Source organism: Lepisma saccharinum, chromosome 17 (assembly GCF_977018435.1).
Source record: "Lepisma saccharinum chromosome 17, izLepSacc3.1, whole genome shotgun sequence".
Lineage (NCBI taxonomy): Eukaryota > Metazoa > Arthropoda > Insecta > Zygentoma > Lepismatidae > Lepisma > Lepisma saccharinum.
The window spans coordinates 45,880,418-45,901,083 of NC_139245.1; the positions used below are offsets into that span (position 1 = coordinate 45,880,418).

Sequence of the window (20,666 nt, forward strand, 5' to 3'; positions counted from 1 at the left end):
CATATTACATATGTATATGCTTATGCTGTGTACAGTTTTCTCTTTCATCATGAAATCAAGCACTTTACACTGAAACAGGAATTAACTTTTGAAAGTGCAATAATTGCGCAACACATGAACAGGCACACAATAAAAACAGCTGACTGATCAACGTTCCCCCTGCACAGTGGCGGCTGCTTAATACGTGCTACCGTGCTATAGCACGTTGCTAAATTTGTTAAAATGAAAAGAAGAAAAAAGCAAATCTCACAGATGGAAGAAGTTTAATTAAGCCCTGAAGTGAAATGAAACTTCTTATGTTAAGAGCTTCAACATTTACCAGCGGTGCCACGTATTTCCCTCACGCTGTTGGGGCTATAAGGAATAGCGTACCGTGCTAAAATCTCAACAGCATGTTTTCGCCCCTTTTTCATCACTCCTCGCATGAATACTGTACACCCCCAATCCTCGATTTGTACGGGGGATAGGGTCTCGGCTCGAGAGAAATCATCTGCTAGCGTGCTACAGGAAGACTCAGCACGGTAAGTGTGCCATCTCAGGATAAGAAAAAAGTCTACAACAACCTATTGTCTCTGTCAGAACAACGTTTTTTAATGTCATTTTCAAACGTTCTGTACGTTATCAGTGTAGACTTACGTTTACATGTATACAACATGTTTGTAACATGTTGTATACAACATCAGCAGCTGCAAAAAGTTGGAACGCGAATTGACACTACCCCTTAGCCTTTTATCTATTTCGGTGGTAAGTTGTAAAGATTGCAACTCTGAAACTATAGTCCGTGCATTTTTTGCTTCCGAAAGTGGATTCTGCTTTGTAATTTATATTTAGGAAATGTTAATTTTATATTTTATCTAAATTACCTGTTTTTAAATGCTAGATATTTCCTTGTTTTTATGTAGCACTTCAATAGTCAAGAAACAAACTTACAGAGTACAGTCATTTTTCCCCGGCTTCCAGACCCGAAAATTTTCCACGCGGTTCATTGTGTTAATATCGTGCGGTGCATGAAGTGGTGGTCATTGTTGTGAAGGATTAGCTTTTTGTTGTTGTTAGAAGTGAAAGTGATTGTATGTTAGTGTACGATGAATTCGGTGGATTCTTTGTTGCAGCGACCTTTCTCTTCAAGAACACTTGAAGAAAAGTTGGAAATAAAAGCGCTAGGACGGCCGTTGCCAGATTTGGATCTATGGCAAAATGCAAAGGGAGGTAAGAACGCTACGTATAAAAGGCGATTTAATAGAAAACTGTAATATAGTGAACCATGGCTTTGTGGGTGTCAAATTCGAAATGCATTATTCTGTTTTCCTTGCATACTTTTTGGAAGTAATGATTCGTGGTCTGAAGGAGGGGTAAAAGATCAAGGACATTTTTGTGAGTATATGAGAAAGCATAGTGAAAGCAAAAAGCACATGAATAATGAGTTAAATTTTGTCTCTCTCGGAACTGTCAACATAGCAACGCAGTTAAGCCACGCTTATCTAGAATCGCATAATGAGCAAGTTGAAAAAATCGCCACGTCTTGTCAAAAATCATAGACTGCATCAAGTTCTGTGGAGCTTTTGCGTTGGCCCTGCGTGGCCGGCCACGACGAAACAGATTCCTCCGCAAACCCTTGGGTATTTTTAGGGCTCGTTGATTTTGTCAGCAGTTTAGACAATGCTGTTAAAGAACATCTTGTCAACAGCACTGTATTTAAAGGCACTCGATCTCGCCATCCAAGTTCTGGGTTGGAGTCTCGGCCCGGGTATGGGTATTCTTTGTAATACTTTGTAATAATGAAATTAATGAAGGGGCATTCACAAAGAATACCCATATCCGGGCCGAGACTCCAACCCGGAACTTGGATGGCGAGATCGAAAGTGGGTGGGGGATGGGGTGGGGGGTAGGGGTAATTATAAGTACATGAAAAACAGCATCAGTTGTAGCACGCATCTTTGAAAAGTCACGAGCCGCCGCTGCCCCTGCATGGGTTGATAGACTACAGCGCCACAAGGACAGTTTATTTTGTCCAAACTGTACTGAGCAAAGGCAATGCAAGACATTGTTTAAAACACGTCTTTCGCTTTCAGTTGCCCCCTTCCTCCCCTACTTTTTTCCCCTGCCATGCTCAGAACAGAGTGGGCGAAGATACCATAGACATGTCCCTTTTTCAAGAAAAGAAAAAAATCCCTCCATTTTTTGATGATGTGTGGGCTGCCTCTACTCCGCCACACAATCTCGAATGGAATGGGATTGTAACACTGCATTGTGAACACAGCACTAGCAATGTTCATGAAGCCAATAATACTGCAAGCTACAGGTGCCAATCACTTCTCTCTCCTTGCTTGTGGCAAACAACTAGCATTGAGCGCACTGCAACTTGTGCAAAACAAACGCACCTTAGTCTTGAGGCACTGATAATCTTCAGCTTATGGCCGGTGATGGGGTGTGGGAACATTTAATGTTTTGAAGGAGATAGTGTTCGGTGAATAAGTATAATAAAAATTAATTGCATTACAGATTTATTTGGGTGTGCACGTGCGAATATGTGAATAGGCAGAAGCCACTACTGCAATAAACATTAAGAATAACCCGTGGAATAACAGCCTGTGAGGGCCAGTGCCTACCTACCGATTACTGGCTCACTCCCACCAGAGGTAGATCATCTGACCAGTTTTGAGGTAACGTGTGGTCAGCAGGACGAACCCCTAGTCATTGTTGTAGGTTTTCTATGACCGGATTACGCTACTCATTCGTAGCTCCTCAATTTTCTCACAATGGTGGTGTCCACCGGTTCCATATACAGGTTGAAATCTCAGGAGAAAAGTTGTTACAGTTCCCCCAGGAGACTCGAACCTGTATGTGTCCTGTTGCTGGAACCCAAAGCCTGACACTTTAGACCGCATGTCCAAAATGTGGGACTGCAATGGACATTACAGTATTGAATAAGTAGATGAGAAAACAAACAAACACAAAAAAAAATGTCCATGTTTTATGCAGGATTCATCTTGGTCTATCTGTCTTTGTAATGCTTGTTCTAAGTTCTTTACCACAGAGTGCAAGAGCATGTGTGTAATCTGTGTCTGACTTGATGTAGTTTCTCTTCTTTTGCCTGTAATGAGGTGAATTGACAAGTTTCAGAAACTATGAAATTTCAACCTTATTGGATAATGTGCTATTTTGGGGCAAGTTTGGGGTGGTAAATGTCTTCTATGAAATATATATATTATACTTATTATATATGTTGTTTACACAAAAGTATAGTAACTTTTCTTATATGTCAAATCTGATTAACAAAGAATGATAAACTATCTTGAATAGCCACTTCACATGAAAGCAATGCATTTATTATTTTTCAGAAAAAATGTGTGAATGGTACATCACTGTGTTTCAGACTGCAGACTGTATGTTGACTGATTGACTTAGATTATTTCACGACACTTTTCTGCCACTTTGGCTAATCATGAGGAATCAGTATACTCTATGATATAGCAATGTACATAAAATTGAAAATTGTGAAACTTTATTGTAAAACACATATATACTGGTAAATTTCTTACAGATGATTAGTGAATTCTCATTTTTAATCTTAAGTTTAAATTTTGTGATCGTTTATGAATGAATAATAGTGTAGAATTCTTTTGTTAAAAGTGAAATGTTTTATATTGATATGCATTGTGTTTACATTTTATTTTCTTCTTTGTAGTGTTTGCGGATATGTGGCAAGCTTTAATGACAGATGTGACCACAGTAGCTCGTGAGGTAATGGAATCATGTCGAGGGAGGGTTCCAGAGAAACAGGTGTACATGTCACTTCCTCGACCAGGGGTATGTGATTTATTCCAATAAAATATGTGTATTTATTGAAACAACATATACTCTAACTAGACATTTCCTCCATACTCTGAATTTTAAAAATTTAACAGAAATTTTCTAAGTTTGTAGATCAGTATATTTATCTTTACAAACCTTTCATTGTTTTTGCTAATTGTTGATTTAAAACAGCTTGCAGGCATTTCAAATTGTAAAGAGCTAATAGGATCCTCATCTCCATGCTGTGAGAAGTTTGATAATTTCTCCAAAAATCATTTTCTTGAAACCTAAAGGAGGCCATGAATCATTGATAATATTCAGATGTTATGTCAGTGCAGTAGTTTTAAAATTTAGATTGAACACTTATATGAAATTTCTGTAGTGCTAATTATTTGACTTAAGTTTATCTAAAGCATTACAAATAAACTTGCATAATGCCAGATGCTGTTATGATATTCATTGTACCTTATTGTGCCCATTGATATTTAGTTAAATCAGATCTGAAAGTGCACTATATTTTGTTTGAAAACTGTATTTTGACATTCTGTTGGCATACGTGAAAGTGACTTGCACAACAAAACACTTTCTTAGTTGGGGCATTCTCCATGTAAATATAATAGGGCTGTACCGATACCGATATTTGTATAATTTCAAATTTAAAATAAATGTTATATATAAATATATATTTATGCGTTCACTGTTTCAATAACACAAACTACGGGGATCGTGATTGTTAACGCTTTGGGGTCAGATGGTAGATACAGATACAATCTTGCTGACAGGCTACTGGCAGAGAGTGGAAAGATTTCAAGAGATATCGACAATGTGCATCTTACCTCTCGGCCAAGTGGTTGAGTGTAGACGTCAGACAACAGAGCATGGAGTCCTGGGTTCGACAGCTCATGGTCTTATTTCCCATGGCAGATGGTGACACACAAGCTGGTCTTGAAGAGATAGCCCTTGAGACGGCTATTCGAGCGGCGGCTGACCTACGGCTGTGACTTACAAACCGTGGTACTGAGGTTGGTCAACTCCCATATGAACTGTGCGGTTGCCTTGGGCTAAAGCTACGTCCCGAAGTTCCGAGCCGAGCTTGAGACCTGAATGTGCAGGAGGTCTTAGCCTGGTAGCTGGTATTCTCTTAGAGCTTCTACTGAATTCTGAGGTGTGACTAACTCCCAAATTCTAGTGCCTAGCTCTTTTAAGCTGCTGGCAAATACTTCCTAGCTGCATGGTCAGCACTTCCATATTTGCCAGCCGATGACAGGTTTGAACCCAGTAGTAACGAAGTATGCAGAGCCTCCTGACGTCATGTCGCTTGACCGAGCACTGATGTCTGGAGAGAGATTTTACCTTTTTACAGAGTCTCCCTTGAATCGTTCCACAATATACATATATATATATACACACATATACATACATACATACATATGTGTGTGTCTGTATAATTATTATTATTACATTTTATACATATGCATTTCTGACGAGGGGCGATGAATAAATTAACCCACCAAACGATGCTCTGTTGCAACGATGCATCTCAACTTTACATTTTTTTTAAGTGACAATCGATCAGATGTTTCAAATATTAGAGAAATATTAAGTGAAGCTAAGAGCAAGGCAATCGTGTGGTCGTCGTCCTTCTCTTCCCCAATGTTGAAAAATGAGATTATGCCTCTTCAACCTCCTCTAAAACTAAAGGATCACTCTTTCCAAACGAACATTAAATGATCCGTGAACACAAGAATAATTGGAGATTTCCCAGCCCCGGACACAATGTCTAAAACTAACATTAAAGCTGTAATGTAAAACCTCGACTTTTTTTGTCATTTAACAAAGAGAATAAAATGTAAGGAGAGAATGAAAACTTACCAGTCTCTTGCTTTTATATCAGGCGATTGACTTCAGTGCAGTGATATTCCAAAGTGACTTTGCTTTCGATATACTTTCGGCAAATAATTTCTAAGAAAAATTAAATGCATAGTTCTATCGCTTGGCATGGTAGGAAATCCAAACCCATCATTATACTTTCCAGAAACTAACTGCCGTCATCTGTCATTCAAAAAAAAAATATTCCCCTGCCACGTTCCTTGTGCCGAAACATGCCCGATGAAACCCAGTTGGGACAAACAAAAGGCTAAAGTTGGAAAGGAAAAGGGGGGATTAGCCCAGGTATTTGAATTTCCAGGAAATTGCTATGACCTTTTTGACTACGGGAGGTCAGTAAGGAGAGGAATGTCCGCAAACACCAAAGAAAGTGGAAGGATTACCAACAGGTACATCGTTAGCTTTCGGGACCTCATTGGGGTTATTGTTACACGAGACCGCATCTATACATACAAAGCCTGGTAGACTTCGAAGAGAACTGAACAGAAGCAGCAAACTCCTATGGGGATAATTTTACGTTACGCTTGATTTGCAAGATACTTGACCACGAGTCCTATCTGCATCAAATCTTTGTGTCACGCACTGGCTGTTCCCGGAAACTTGAGTACAGGTTCATGTAACAAATTCACAACTATTAGGTGCATCCAGAAAGTAAGTTTCCCTGGGGTCATGCACAAAAAGGAAACCTTATTTCATTCGATGATTTATTGCCACAGATACAGCACTTGTCCAGTTACTAGTCAACATAATTCCCGCCGTAATTCAGACACGTGTGATAGCGTGGGACCAACTTCTGTATACCTGCGTCGTAGAAGTCCGCCACCTGGGCGCCGAACCACTGTGTGACAGCCGTCGGAACCTCTTCGTCGCTGTGAAAATGTTGACAGGATAGGAACTTTTTCAGGTGCAAGAACAGGTGGTAATCACTGGGAGCGAGATCCAGGCTGTACGATGGATCATTGAACACCTCCCAACCGAACTTACCCAGAAGGGCTGCAGTGCATAGCCGTATGCAGCTTCGCATTGTCATGCAGCAAGATCACCCTGCCACTGAGCTTACTGCGTTGCTTATTCTGAATGGCTCTTCGCAATGTCCAAAGTGTTTCACGGTAATGGTTAGCATTAACAGTCTCACCTCTGAGCAGAAACTCGATGAGCAGAATGCCTTGTCTGTCCCAGAACACCCTGCACATCACTTTTCGCGCCGGCACACACTGTTTGAACTTCATCCTACAATGGAGATCCACTGTGGTGCCAATGCATGGACTGCTGCTTGCTTTCTGGGGTTATGTATGCAACTACGTTTCATCCTCTGTGATGATGATCCGGTTGAGAAAATCGTCATCATCATGGTAACGCTGCAGAAATGTCAGCACCGTGCCCATGCATTTTCCTTTGTGTTCGGGTGTCAGTTGTTTTGGCACCCACTGGGCTCACAATTTCTGGAACAAGAGGCGTTTGGTAACAATATCGTGCAACAACGACCGAGAAATCTGCAGGAAATGGCTGCTGAGTTCCGTGATCATGACGCGACGATCCTCCAATATGCGCTGCTGCATCTGCTCCACAAGCTTGTCCATAATGGCCGATGGCCGCCCACTGCGCTCGTCGTCATGCACATTTTGCAGAACTTCAGTAAATGTCCTGCACCAACAATGCACCATCTGCTTGCTCATGACGTCTGGCCCATACACCTGGCACAGCTGACGATGAATTTTAATTGGCTGTATGTTTTGTGCATTCAAGAACTTGATAACCGAACGAACCTCGCACACGGCAGGAGATAGAATAAGAGCCGCCATGTTTCATCGCTACTGTGACGCTACTGAGGACTTTCGGGAGGCGTTTTCTAGGACATTCACTAGCCAGGGCATGTGCCTCTCACGCATGTGCAAAACCAGTTTCAATATGCATGGCCTGCAAGTGGGAAACTTACTTTCTGGATTTGCCTAATATTTTTCATTTTTTTCAAAACAAAAGATAAGTTGGAGAGGGTGAACGAAACTTTGAAATGGAAAAATACAATTGGTTTTGTCGCTCCTCTAGCGACTCAAACAATGGTATTGGCTAGTATCGGTGCAAAAACATCAACCAATACCGATACATTGGTATCGTTATTGGCTCAGCCCTAAAATATAACAAAATGAAACAATCTGGAAATTATTATTGTTTTTAATTGCATTAAGCTTTAGATGTTTGTGAATTCATATAATTTGCACATTTCACCAATAAAAGTTACTAGCATCTGCAGCCTACATGCTTCACAGACAAATGAAGTCAAAATTTGCTACATTCTTAAAGCGTCACACACATAACTCACTCTTGTTAATGCTTTTCGCGCATTCAGGCTCCGTTCACAACTCTACGAGATCAGTTCCTTATGAATATTTTAATCCAATCTCATGTCTAGAACCTTAAATTTTGTATCTAAAATGTCAGACACTTAACGCTGGAATGCCCCAGTTTCTAATTATTTTGTTACAGAGAGGAAATAGAGTCAATGATTGGAAATATGACAGAAAAAGGTGTCTTACTTATAGTTTAAATCTAAGATTGTTGCATCTTTGATGACTTGCACAAACAATAAATGTGAAATGACATTGTAATTTCTGAGCTTTCACATCTGGTTTAACTGTTTCCATCTTTAATGGAGGTACTCTCACCTTCTCGTTTAGTTTTATTTGTATTCTTTCTACCCTTTCCAGAAACATGGGACAACCAGCAAACCATTGAAACCAGTGCGTCTGGACTCAGAGGTAAGCTGTCTAACGTAATGTGTATTGTTAATGGAATCTCATTCATATTTTAATGCTTAAAACTAGTTATTGTTGTACACGTTTCACTGAAAATACATTTGTTTACAGTTTGAAATTATAAAGAACGCAATCATTGTTATTATGAGTGTTTCAGAAATCTATAGTTAGGAGGAATGTGCAATTTATTATTTCAAATAGTAAAGAAAACCAATGAGATTATTTTATTTGTATACAGTCTTAATAAGCCCATTTATTTAAATATTTTGAAAAGCATTATAAGGATGATTCGCCACCAATAAATCTATCCCAATAAACACTAAAAATTTGTGACGTTAGCACCTTTATCTTGGCATTATTGACATTATCACTGGGGGTTGTATTAGGAAATGCAAAGCTGGTATGTATGATTTATCTGCTGGAAATCACCAGGTCACATAAAAAAGACTCATGTTGCAGATAAGAATACTTGCTGTGCAAGAAGAAGATATAGAAATCATATGCCTGACATCATCCAGTACATGTGACTTCTTCCTTTGTGATAATGCTGTCATCTTGTATTCGAGGGGCCCTGAGATCGATCTCTGGTGTAGGCACATTGCACAGTGGTTTGGATGCCACTTTAAGCTGTAGCTCCAGTCCCGATTGCGATTTTTTCATCCAGTCAACTTGTGAATGCTGTTTCATTTCTTGCTCTCTGATTGGCTGTTGGAAAGTTATGGTGCTGTGATTGTGAGAATGTCTTATTTCCTATTTTTTAGTGGAAAGTTGCTGCTTTCTAATCTGATCTTACCTAACCTAACGTACAGTACAAACAAGACATTCTCACAATCACAGCACCGTAACTTTCCAACAGCCAATCAGAGAGAACGAAATGAAACCGCATTCACAAGTTGAGTGGAAAAAATAATGCTCGTCCCGATCAGAGCATAAAGTGGACTTAAACTTTTTTTGCAATCGTGGGATTTATTCAGACTTCACTGGCTAGATCAAACTCTCTTGCTTTCCAGTTCCTTGTACAACTTTTTTCTTTCTAATGTTTGCAAGAATTTTTAATTTTTATTTTAATTGTACTGTTTCGAACCCTATGAGAACTTATTGTTTACTGCTATTGAAGATGTGACAGCCATTTGAATTTAAATAGTTGTGGACTGACGTGACTAATATTAATAAAGTTCTGATACATGGAAGGGGTCCTGGTTCTGGCACATATTACAATTTATTTTATATTGAATCTGTAATATTTTTGGCAATTTTTCTCATACACTTTTACCAGCCAATATTGCTACAGTGCCAATTTGTCTGTTGGGTGCATTTTAGCAATACTTCTCTCAGTTGAAATGCTAGAGAAGAAAATGTCAAACCACAGAAGATCTCCTATTTCACTAATTGTGATAAAAATAGTCAACATTTTGTCAAATCACTGTTGTCTTTGGAAAATTACATGAATTAAAGTGTAGCTTACACCTTGTGCCAACATTATTCAGAATAAATAATGTCCACTATATAGCCAAATGTCACCAGACACCCAGTGCTGTACATTCCAAAGACACCAGTCAGGTAAGTAAAAATGTCAGCCCTCCCTTCGCTATTATTACAGGGCAGGCTTTCCACTAAGTTCTGGTATCTTGCTGGTGTTTTTTTTTTTTCAATTCCTCCTGTAGTTCATGGGTGGTTTTTAGTCGAGTGGATCTGGCACGCAACCGACGCTCCAGTTAATCCCAAAGATGTTCTATGGTGTTCTAGTCGGGGCTTTGAGCGGGCCAGCTAAGTACATCCACCTGATTGTCCTCAAACCATGATGCAATGGACCCTGCTTTATGGACAGGAGCATTATCGTGTTGGTAGAGAAAGGGGGCCTTTCCAAACTGTTTCCACAGTGTGGCCAGTATGCTATTGTCTAAAATGTCCTCGTAAACACCACTGTCCATGGTGCCATTGACCAAAACTAATGACCCGAGCTCAAATGAGGAAGAGCAGCCCCAGACCATGACACTACCGCCACTTTCACTTGGGTGTCAATGACTTTTGGCAATATAGTGTAGGTGTCCAATGACTTTTGGCTATATAGTGTAGGTGATTAGTGTTCACTTGCTTTTATTGCTGGTTCTGATACATAATCTGTTGTTAGACACAGTATTTCTACTGTTTCATCTCTTCTTCAGGTGATAAACAAGGATGATTGATATGATATGATATCATCATATTTATCACCTGAAGAAGACTGTTGAAACACTGAAAATATTGTGTTAAAGAAGCAATAGATCCAGTAATAAAGTAAGTGAAAACTTAGATGTATATATACTTATTCTTAATCACATAAATGTTTCTGTAATTTAGGAGCAAGCGAAGATAGCCAAAACGGGACTGGAAATGAAATTGATCTCATCAGAAATGGATGCGGAAACGGAGAAGTGGCAAGAAAATGCGGCCCTGGAAGAAAACAATGACATCGTGAAACGTGCCAAAAACATGTCGTCGATGGCATTCAGTATGTACCAGTTCACTCGGGGCGAAGGCGCTCTCAAGACAACGCAGGACCTGTTCACGCAGGCTGAGTACTTTGCCGAGGAGGCTAACCGACTCTACAAGGTCGTACGGCAATTTTCATACCAGGTACGTGCGGTAATTGGATACTGTGATATGCCTGTTTCTCTCATGTGGGTATGCTGTGATGGTATTAAATGTCTAAGTGACATTGAGTGTACCATTCTTTGAGTGTATCTCATTCATTTAACATTTCTTTGGATGCATTTATTACTATTATTTTTTTTTAGTATTCTATTTGGAGAAAGGGTTGATTTTTTGAAAGTCAGTGACATCTGAAAAAATTGTTTAATGCTTGATGTTCTGTTAATATGTTATCGATCTTTCTATATCTATTGATGTATCGAACAACCTTACAATTTCATGGTTGTTATTGTGATTGGGCCATCAATGCTTTCCTTGCACAAAAGGTTGATAAACTTTGCATTTACATTAAATTATCTTGCCTATAATGAGCAAGAAACTACAATGACTTGCATATAAAGCTTTGATTTCCTGTTGATAGAGGTAAAGATGAATACAAATTAGTTTTATTAGTTTCCATAGTGATAGATAATAAAAAATAATTTATTCTGGTAATATATTAACTAAATTATTAAAAGAAACTATGATTATTAAACTAATATTAAAATCTATGGAATTATCAGACTCAAGTTTCCTTTTGCAAAGCAGTAGTAATAATAATAAAATAAAATATTTTATTTTGTAGCTGAGCAAAATTTATCAATTACTTTATTATGAAGTTTGGGATATTATAAAATAAGGGTAATGGGTTTCTACTGAAACATCAGTTCTATGTGAATTGTCATTTATTTTCCCCGTTTGTTTCTTCAATATCCAGCTCACTCCTAAAACAAGTCCTTTACTTGATGAATGATTCTTTTTTAAATCATGTTAAATTGAAGATTAAGTTTGCTTATATCCAAGAAATCAGTAACTTTATGGATAATTCCATTTGTAATGATTTGTGCTGTATCTTGTAGACTTCTCTTGACAAACTGATGTTGGAAAAATGCTTAGTTTTTTCTTAAATTGCAAAATATAGGCTTATTTATGTAACATCAAAGTTTATTGACTACCTTAAATCCTCTCTAAATTTATTTCATGTTTATACCGCAACTTAAATAAATTTTCTAAATTCAAACTGTAGTATATGGTATATAGCAAGTCTTACCGTCGACTTGGCCACAGAGCAGCAAGAGCGTATCTGCCAGCAAACTGGATGCAACATCCACATAACTGGAACCACGAGCTATGTAATGAAATAAGCTTGTACAATTACACAAACAGTTACAATTAAAATGAACACGAACCTTGTTACGAGAGGTGTTGGAAATGTCCTCCTCGTTCCACACATTTACAGCATTTTTAAAGGAAATTTTCACTAACACGCATCGGTTTCTCTTCCGAAATTGCTTCAATTTCTCTCCTGATGTTTTCTTTCAATGCTTCTAATGTATAGCTTCAGGTTGAAAAGCTTGGTAGCTTGCCATGCAAACGACTTGGAAATGTCTGTTTCTTGTGCAAGATGCTAGAGGGATTTTTGAGGAGTATGTTCCAATCGTGCTCCAACGTCATCTAATTTCTCCTCAGTAAGCACCTGCCATTCCACCCTTCGCTTCTTATCAACAGACCCTGTTTCCCTACATTTGTTCACAAGTATCCGAAGACTGTCTGTGTGAAATAGGAGCATCTTGGAATTCTGCTACGAAACTCATTCAAACCTCCCTACAAGAATTCATAATGACGTAGGAGTCGTACATAAAAATTCGTTGTTTTCAATTATATGGATAGTGTGACATTATTAGACTGCAGAAAGGCACCAGTAATACATAAAGTGAAACAAAACAATTTAAAACACTTGTTAGCACCTTAACACTTCACAAACACTTGCAAACTGGACACCAGCTATCTACAGCTGTGGATCTAAATGTCAACAGATGCTCTCACTGCCCCGTGCGCTGGCTGCCACTCCGCAGCCAAGTCGACTTTGAGACTCACTGTATAACTCTCCAACAGCAGGAAATCGAATAGATAAATCACTAATTAATCACTCATTCATTGATAAAATGCAAAGGTCTAGTAAAACTGAAAAAGAATAAAAAAAATTGTAGTGTCACAAATGACATATGAAGACAATATCCAGACAGAAATGTAAGTCTTCAATGCTTCTGCACTTGTGGCCTAATATTGTGAGCAAGACATTGTATGTTTCTTGTAACCCATCTCTTTGATACCGTTATTTTCAAATCGATTTGTTTCAGATTCTGGTGAATTTTCCACTCCTTTATTTCTTTTTGTTGTTGATAGAGCACATTGTTGCATTGCTAGAAGTCCCAGTGTAAGAACATGACTTATGGAATCTGATGTTAGTTGTGTTGAAAAGAAATTGACCAATATGCTTAAATATTTGATACATTTCTGGCATCGATTATATGTAAAAAGTTGCAAGATGAATTGATGTATAATTTTACTTTGGATTCAGTTTTCTTCATATTAAAAAATGAGGGAGTATGCAATTTTTAATATGCATTTTACGCAGGTGCATGAAGTAAAGGGCTCCCACGTAGCCAAGTGGTCTTGCTTTTGGTACGAGTGGTCTTGGGTTCCATTCCCAGTTGGAGCTCCCATCATCATGAAGCTTCTTGAAAAGAAGAAGTAGCACGGCTCCTGTCACGAAAGCCAGAAAACAGCGACGATGGGACCCAATGTGCTGATCACGCGTCACTCAATGAAAAGCCACTCTGTCAGGCCCTGGCACAGAGTTTGTTTTTGGTTTAGCATGAAAAGTACAGGTGGCATAATATTTATTATTTCTATATATAGAATTAAGGAACATTTTGCCAACGAAAACTACCAATCAGATTAACTTACTATTAGCTTAGTCAACTTAGAACCACCCCAGTCTACTTCGGTTAGCACATATATATTTTATTAACATCGGTGTGTTTGTGTAATAATTACAGGTGAATAACAAATATGATAGGGCTTCAGGTAATTCCTATATTAAGATATCTCCTGTTGTTTTTCTAGATGCTTGATTATTTTTGCACTTGTAAAAATACAGTACAATTCTTGCATTCATGTGTAGGTATTAAAATGTTTGATCTCGTATTGACTGAAATATAAAGCTAACATTTTTGTAAACATTAATTAGTATGTTATGGGCATGTGTGACAAGAGCCAAAGCAGTAGGGTATATTACTAAGGGCATCCACAGGAAGGAGGGGAGGGGGTGCAGCACTAGCTGCCCCTGAGATATATGGAAAAAGTTAATATAATTCAAATAGTGAAAATGTACTGTTGTTTTATTACAAAAAATATTATAAAACATAATTTTATTAAGTAAAATTAACATGAATAGATAAAAATGCATTGCAATAACAACCATATTGCGGATCCCTTCGTCTGTTTCACTCCTTTTCTTGCATCATGGTATGCTGTTCTTACAACACTTCACATAAGGCCACGGTGGCCACGCGTCTGACTACCATGGTAAAAGTCCCGGGTTCGATCCCCGGCCGGTTCAAATCCGGAAACTTTTCTAACGTTGGAAGCGGCCCCGGTGCCCACCCAGCGTCGAATGACCTGGCTACCTGGGGGAAACCCTGGGGGTCAGGAGCATGATGCTGATCACATCACCCCCACTCACGACCGGATCAAGAAAGTGTGGAGCGTTACTCCCACACCCCTTACATGCCTTCATGGCGTGGTGCTAAGCACAGGGGAGCACTTTACTTTTTACTTTAAGATTGGAGATATAAGAACACATATTCATTATCTAGCTTATGTGTATCTAAGATCGACAAAATTTGTCTGAAGCCCTGACAAGGAAATTAATATCAAATAGATAACAAATTGAATATTTATTGAATAGGAAAAAGAAAAAAAAATTAGATCCAGTTGACGAAAGTACAGTTTCTGATTAATGTTTATGTGTATTAATATAAGTAGTACTGTGCCTAAATCTTGTCTATGATGAGTTCTATGATTCCAATGTAATCCTTGTCAACATCGATTATACAACAAATGCAAAAACAATTATATTTTTATTATTTAATTTCAGGGGGAGTTCAGATCCCATTGACCCCACCCCTCTAAATACATGAGTTTGTTAGGTGCTCGTCCATGTCTACTTTCATGAAATTTCAAATACGCTACTTTTTTCAGGAACATTTTTGCACTTTGAATTTCAAAATCTGAAACAAAAGCTTCCGTTAGAGGTAATAATATTATGTAGTCATGGTGTGAGAGAGGAAAGTTAAAAATTTAACATTTTAAGTTCAACAGTATCTACATATTGTGCACCATCTGATATCAGTTTGTGATTCTAAAGTTTGTTGACAAACACTATTTGGGATAAACAATGCAACAGTGTGGCTTGATGCAAAATCTGACATTTCCAAAGGCTGTGAAGGTACCCAGAAGGGAAAGCATATTTTTTTATCACAATGAAAGCATGTGACTTCTATTTTTTTTTTTTTTTACCACCTATTGACTGCCGTAATAAATGTTGTAATCTGCATTCTCATGTATTTATTCTAGTTCTGCTTGAATGCTCTAGTAGACTTTTTCTTACATGTGAATATCTTTTACATTGCATTTTCCACTGTCTTCTTATTCTTCCAAGTCTTAGGATTCCCTCTTCAACAACCTGACTAATACAACTCTAAAAGGACTTGCTCATAAACTGAAAATAGTAGCCAGAAGTTTTAGTAAGTAGTGAATATTCTCCAAGGTAGTGTATCGAAAAAAGAGACCAAAAAAATCACTTTTTCCACAGTGAGAATAGATATGCAGAAAGTTACAGAAGATGTACTATTATTTTATTTAAAAAAAACTTGACTATGAAAGGAAGTAAGAAGTGCTTTACAAATTTGTGTAAGGTAAAATGGGCAGAGATCAACTTTGACACATAAAAAATTAATAAATGTATATTCTTTTAAAAATCAGACATGTAAAAAAACACATATCTTTAAAAGGGTAGCGTTAATGTTGTAGCTAAAGATTTCTATATTTCCTTTTACGAATGTTTATGAATATTCATGTGGCATTGGAAGTACATTTTACTTTAACAGTTATTAACATTAAATCAGTATATGCTTCTCATAATTTAGGCTTGTTTCAGTCAGCATGTAAACTGAGCAGGTAAGGATTAGTGAATTTGAAGGTAAGGATTATACAGCAAGTGTAAATCAGGAATCAAAGAATTTTAAATAAACTTCTTAATGTCACGTGCCAGGACAATCATGTATGACTTACCTTGGAGTCAGTTGATTAAAAACCACAGCAATTATAACCTTAATTGCTAGCTCTAGATCCATTTTAAGGGTCATTGTCACGGACAAGGATATACAGGTTGGAAGATAAAGAAGATGCTAACATACAAAGTGGTTGGCACAGTGTGCCGCAATGCTAGGGATCCGAGGTTTCGAATCCCGGCCTGGGCATGAGTGTTCTTTGTGAGAATCCTTTCATCACTCATCCTCATCGTCACGATTAGTCAAAAGTGGCAGAAAAGTGAAGTAAAATAAACCAAATCACTCAAGCAATCAAAGCAAAGGCTGTCTGGTGTGGAACATCCTTTAGCATCTCTTTCGTCTTCCAACCTGTGCCCGATCATGACCATGAGAAGCTGTCGAAAGATAGGAAGCAAGGTTGTGTGCTGTGGTTTCTAAACTAGTGGTTCCAAGGAACATCGGACAGGAACATGTCCAGTTTTTCTTCACATATGGTACTATCATTTAGCGTGCCCTCTGGTTTTTATCTGATAAGTTAGTAATTTTGAACTTGTTATCTTACTGAATTTCACAATTGAAGTCAAAACAGCATGTTAATTGAGTCAGTTTCTGAGAAAACGCCACACTTGAAAATAATGTAATACATAAACAAGGCAAACGGCCAGGTACTGAGGATGGGTAACTTCCAATTCCATGTTGTCAAAACATGTTTAAATATCTATAGCAGCATATTCTTTGCAAAAACCATTGTAATCTGGTCCATCTCAACGTTATCCCTCCAGTTTTGTCTTGACCTTCCTAGAGGTTTCTTACCATCAGGTTTCCCAACAACAATCTTGTAAACCCTTATTTTTACTCCTCTCCATCTACATAACCACATCATTCTGTCTTCACTTTTTCTTCACCAGGTAATTGTGTACCTTGGAAGAGGTGCAAAGGAAATTTGCAACGAACATTGTCAATATCCATGCAATTTATGATTCCTCAAGGTGTCATTCCGATATTCCCATAGATAAATTACATGGTTGAAAATACTATAAATCTGGCATTGCCTCAGGTGCACTATACAAGTTTACCCACCTCAAACGGTTCTAAATAATAATATTTGTGAGATGATTGTGGCTGCATGGGCTGTTTGCAAACGTTAAGTTACTATTAATTACTCCATCTCTATATGTGGTGCTATGATTAAGGGAGATTTCACATCAGACACATGCATTGCTTGTCACTTTAAGACCCACCATTCGAGTGCAAGCTACTGTTTGAAACATTGGGTTCACTTACTGCACAATCATCTCCCCGTTTAGCCAAAGATGGGAGCACAACACATGGACAGACACTCCAAATCCACGCTTCGACATATTTCTCCATGAATAAGAACAATCGTTGCTGCTCAGTAACACAGACTGTATAACCAGGGGCAGACAAAATTGAAAATAATTCAGGCACCAGCCACTTTTTCTCAGGAGCCAGCATTTTTCCTTCTTTCTTTTGCATGACATGCCATGAGAGCCATGAATCCAACCAAGATAAAGCTACACATTTTGAAATTTAAATTTTGAAAAATTTAATCCAAGATTGGATTAAAAATAATCAATTCTTGCACTGGAGTTACTTTACTAAAGAAGGCTCTACCAGTAACATTATAAATAAGATAAGATAAGATTTATTTCATCCATGAATCACTTATTTGCATATACAGTCAGTGATATCGGACATGTCAGTTTGTTTACAATATCATAAACAATGCACTATAATAAAACAATGAAATATAATTTATGGTTGCAGTCAAATATAGTAAAATTATAATACAATAATATGATGTCAATACAATACATGGTAACTGTGGAATATAATAAAATATCATTGAGTATAACATAATGTGCATATAACTATGCAATACATTCTACTATCCATATCTCTGCAGATATTAAAATTGGCTAGCAACAGTGAAACACGTACAATAGATTATTCTGATTTAATGATGCACATGATATTAAAAACACATATACTGTAATTTAAAAAAGGCAATGAAAATTTCCATAAGGGAATTCCAATGATTAAAAAAAAATAGAACTGGATTTGAAAATTCAGGTGCCATGGCAACTGGGCACCTTGTATTTTTTTTTCTAATCCTGTGTATAACTATTACCATTATTAAGTCTCCTGCCAATGTTTATTGCCCCTGAAGATGTGTGGTGTTAAGACATTTTACTGTCTTTGCATTGCCAGGGTCAGTCAAAAAATATAATATTCCATATTGAAACAAAGTAGCCATGTGAGGAGGCAAGTTGAATCAACAATCTGAATTTACAACTTCAAGGCAAATAATCATTTGGAGCTTCCTCAATGGCGTAATAATAAAGCTGTCACCTTGTAATGAAAGGCTCCTGTTTTAGTCCTGCTGGAAGAATGTAGCGATTAGCCTGTCTGAGCATAGAGTGGACTTAAACTAAACTAACTTTGCAAATTATCGTTCAAACATTAGATCATGCTTGATACTAGAAAAGTGATGCTTTATACGTATAATTTCAGTCACCATTATTATTATTACACAATACTGTTTCGCATTCTTACTGTGATCATTCCCAGTACGGTTTGTGTCAGTTGAGTTGTGTTCGCTTTGACGAAATTCTGTTGCACTGTGCTTACTCACATCTGTCATTATCTAATAAATGAAGGGCTCTCTAATTTACATTCTCATTGTTGACAGAATCTTCTTTAAAAATTCTTTATCTTTACTGGATTCCCAGCCATTCTTTTCTTTTTTGTAATCCTTTCTGTACAATCATCATCTGTACCGTGAATTTCAGAGAAAATGTCAAATTTATTACCCTCTCTTGCTTTCATTTGCACTGATATAGATCTCTGAAATTTTTATCTGTACGTACACATGGCATTAATGATTGCAATTAACATTATGTATACTTTTCTTAATTTTTTTTGTCAGCAATTGTTTCAGTCCAGAAGCAACCACTTCCATTTATAGTGTAAAATGAGAATTAAACATGGTAGGGCAACTTAAAGATAAAAGTAAATAATTATTCATGTGTATAATAGTCAGGATAACAGCTGTAAACTGCCAAAGTTGGTTTCTGCCTCCCAAAATAAAATTTTACAAAATTGTGCAACGTATACCTAAAGCAGCAAACAAACGTTAGAAGAGCTGTGAAAAAGAATTTTAAATACAGGCTTGTAGATGTGTAGAAATGTAGTTATGCATTTATGAAATTTAGTTGCATGCTAGTAGTAAGAAATGTTGTAGGTGTCTTTATCACAATTATCATCCATTGTCTCATACGTACAAATGTTGTGCTGTACTATAGTTAAGACCAAGTAATTTACTTTAAAAAATTTTAAAGACCAACAACACGGACAACAGGATTACTTTGTCACCACATTTATATTCTTATATAGTGCTTACAAACACTTTAATTTTAGAAATGAAGTAGAGGAATACATATTCATTGCTGAACACTATTTTCACAAAAATCTCAAATGAAGACATTTTGTCTTGAAAATATTCAATTCTATTGTTTCAAATTTTAGGGTAAAAAGTTGGCAGACAAAGGTACCCTCTTTCATGGTCCCTCAGCAAATATTCACAAGTCTTATTTAAAAGAAATTAATGCTGTGAATAATTTCTATGTGAATAGTGATGACTTTCGGGTGTGCTCACTTGCTCAAGCAACTTTTCACATAATTTTTCACAAAGCAATAATTTCCGAGACTCTAAAATGTGCAAATTAGTTTCTCCAAACTTCAAACTTATTTGTAGTATTCTAAAAACATTCCTCATCCTAATGTACAACATTTAGAGTATATCTTATCACTGATTAGGTACTGTTGCATCTTAAAAGAAACCTTTAAAGTAATGTTTCTCAGGTTATTTACTACAAAATTGAATTTTAAAGTAAATAAGAAATATTTCCATTAATACAGGGTCTGGCGAATTAAACCTGACGGTTTTTAATTGTACATAAAAAGAAAACTCTTTCATGCAAATAAGCTACTATAATACATGTTGTACTACATCTCAAATCATTTTTTGAAAATAACATGAGAGACAGTTTCATGTAGATTCTTGACAAAGACAGTTAATATTTTGTATGACTCCTCAAAACCAAGACCTGAACTCGTTCGATGTTCTCGGGATTTCAATCTTACAATGTCCACCAGGTGTTATTTTCATTGCTGAAAACGAAATGTGAAATAACACATTCTAATGTTAATTTTTAATGTTTCTGAAAGGTGTGAGGTGTATTTTACTACCCTGTTTTGTCACGAAATGATGCGAAATGAACTGCAAAATGCAAAATAGACTCTTATACATGAAATTTAGAGGTTTTTTTTACCGACGTGACACTTTCTGAAATTTGAATTATCCTGAGAGTTATGAGAAGGCCTGTGTTGCTGCAGCCATGAACCTTCGGGTTTAAGAAGG

At 37.2% G+C, this 20,666-nt stretch overlaps 1 protein-coding gene across 3 annotated transcripts in view; it reads left to right on the top strand.

Annotated features, from left to right (window-relative positions):
• Positions 1–20,666, top strand: part of alpha-Catr (alpha-catenin related) — a 717,773-nt gene that overhangs the window by 683,874 nt on the left and 13,233 nt on the right. For all 3 annotated transcript variants that reach the window (XM_083139397.1, XM_083139399.1, XM_083139398.1), the window contains exons 9-11: positions 3,689–3,810; positions 8,388–8,438; positions 10,776–11,051. In XM_083139397.1, coding sequence (XP_082995523.1) covers positions 3,689–3,810; positions 8,388–8,438; positions 10,776–11,051 — 449 coding nt within the window. The remainder of the gene's footprint in view (positions 1–3,688; positions 3,811–8,387; positions 8,439–10,775; positions 11,052–20,666) is intronic.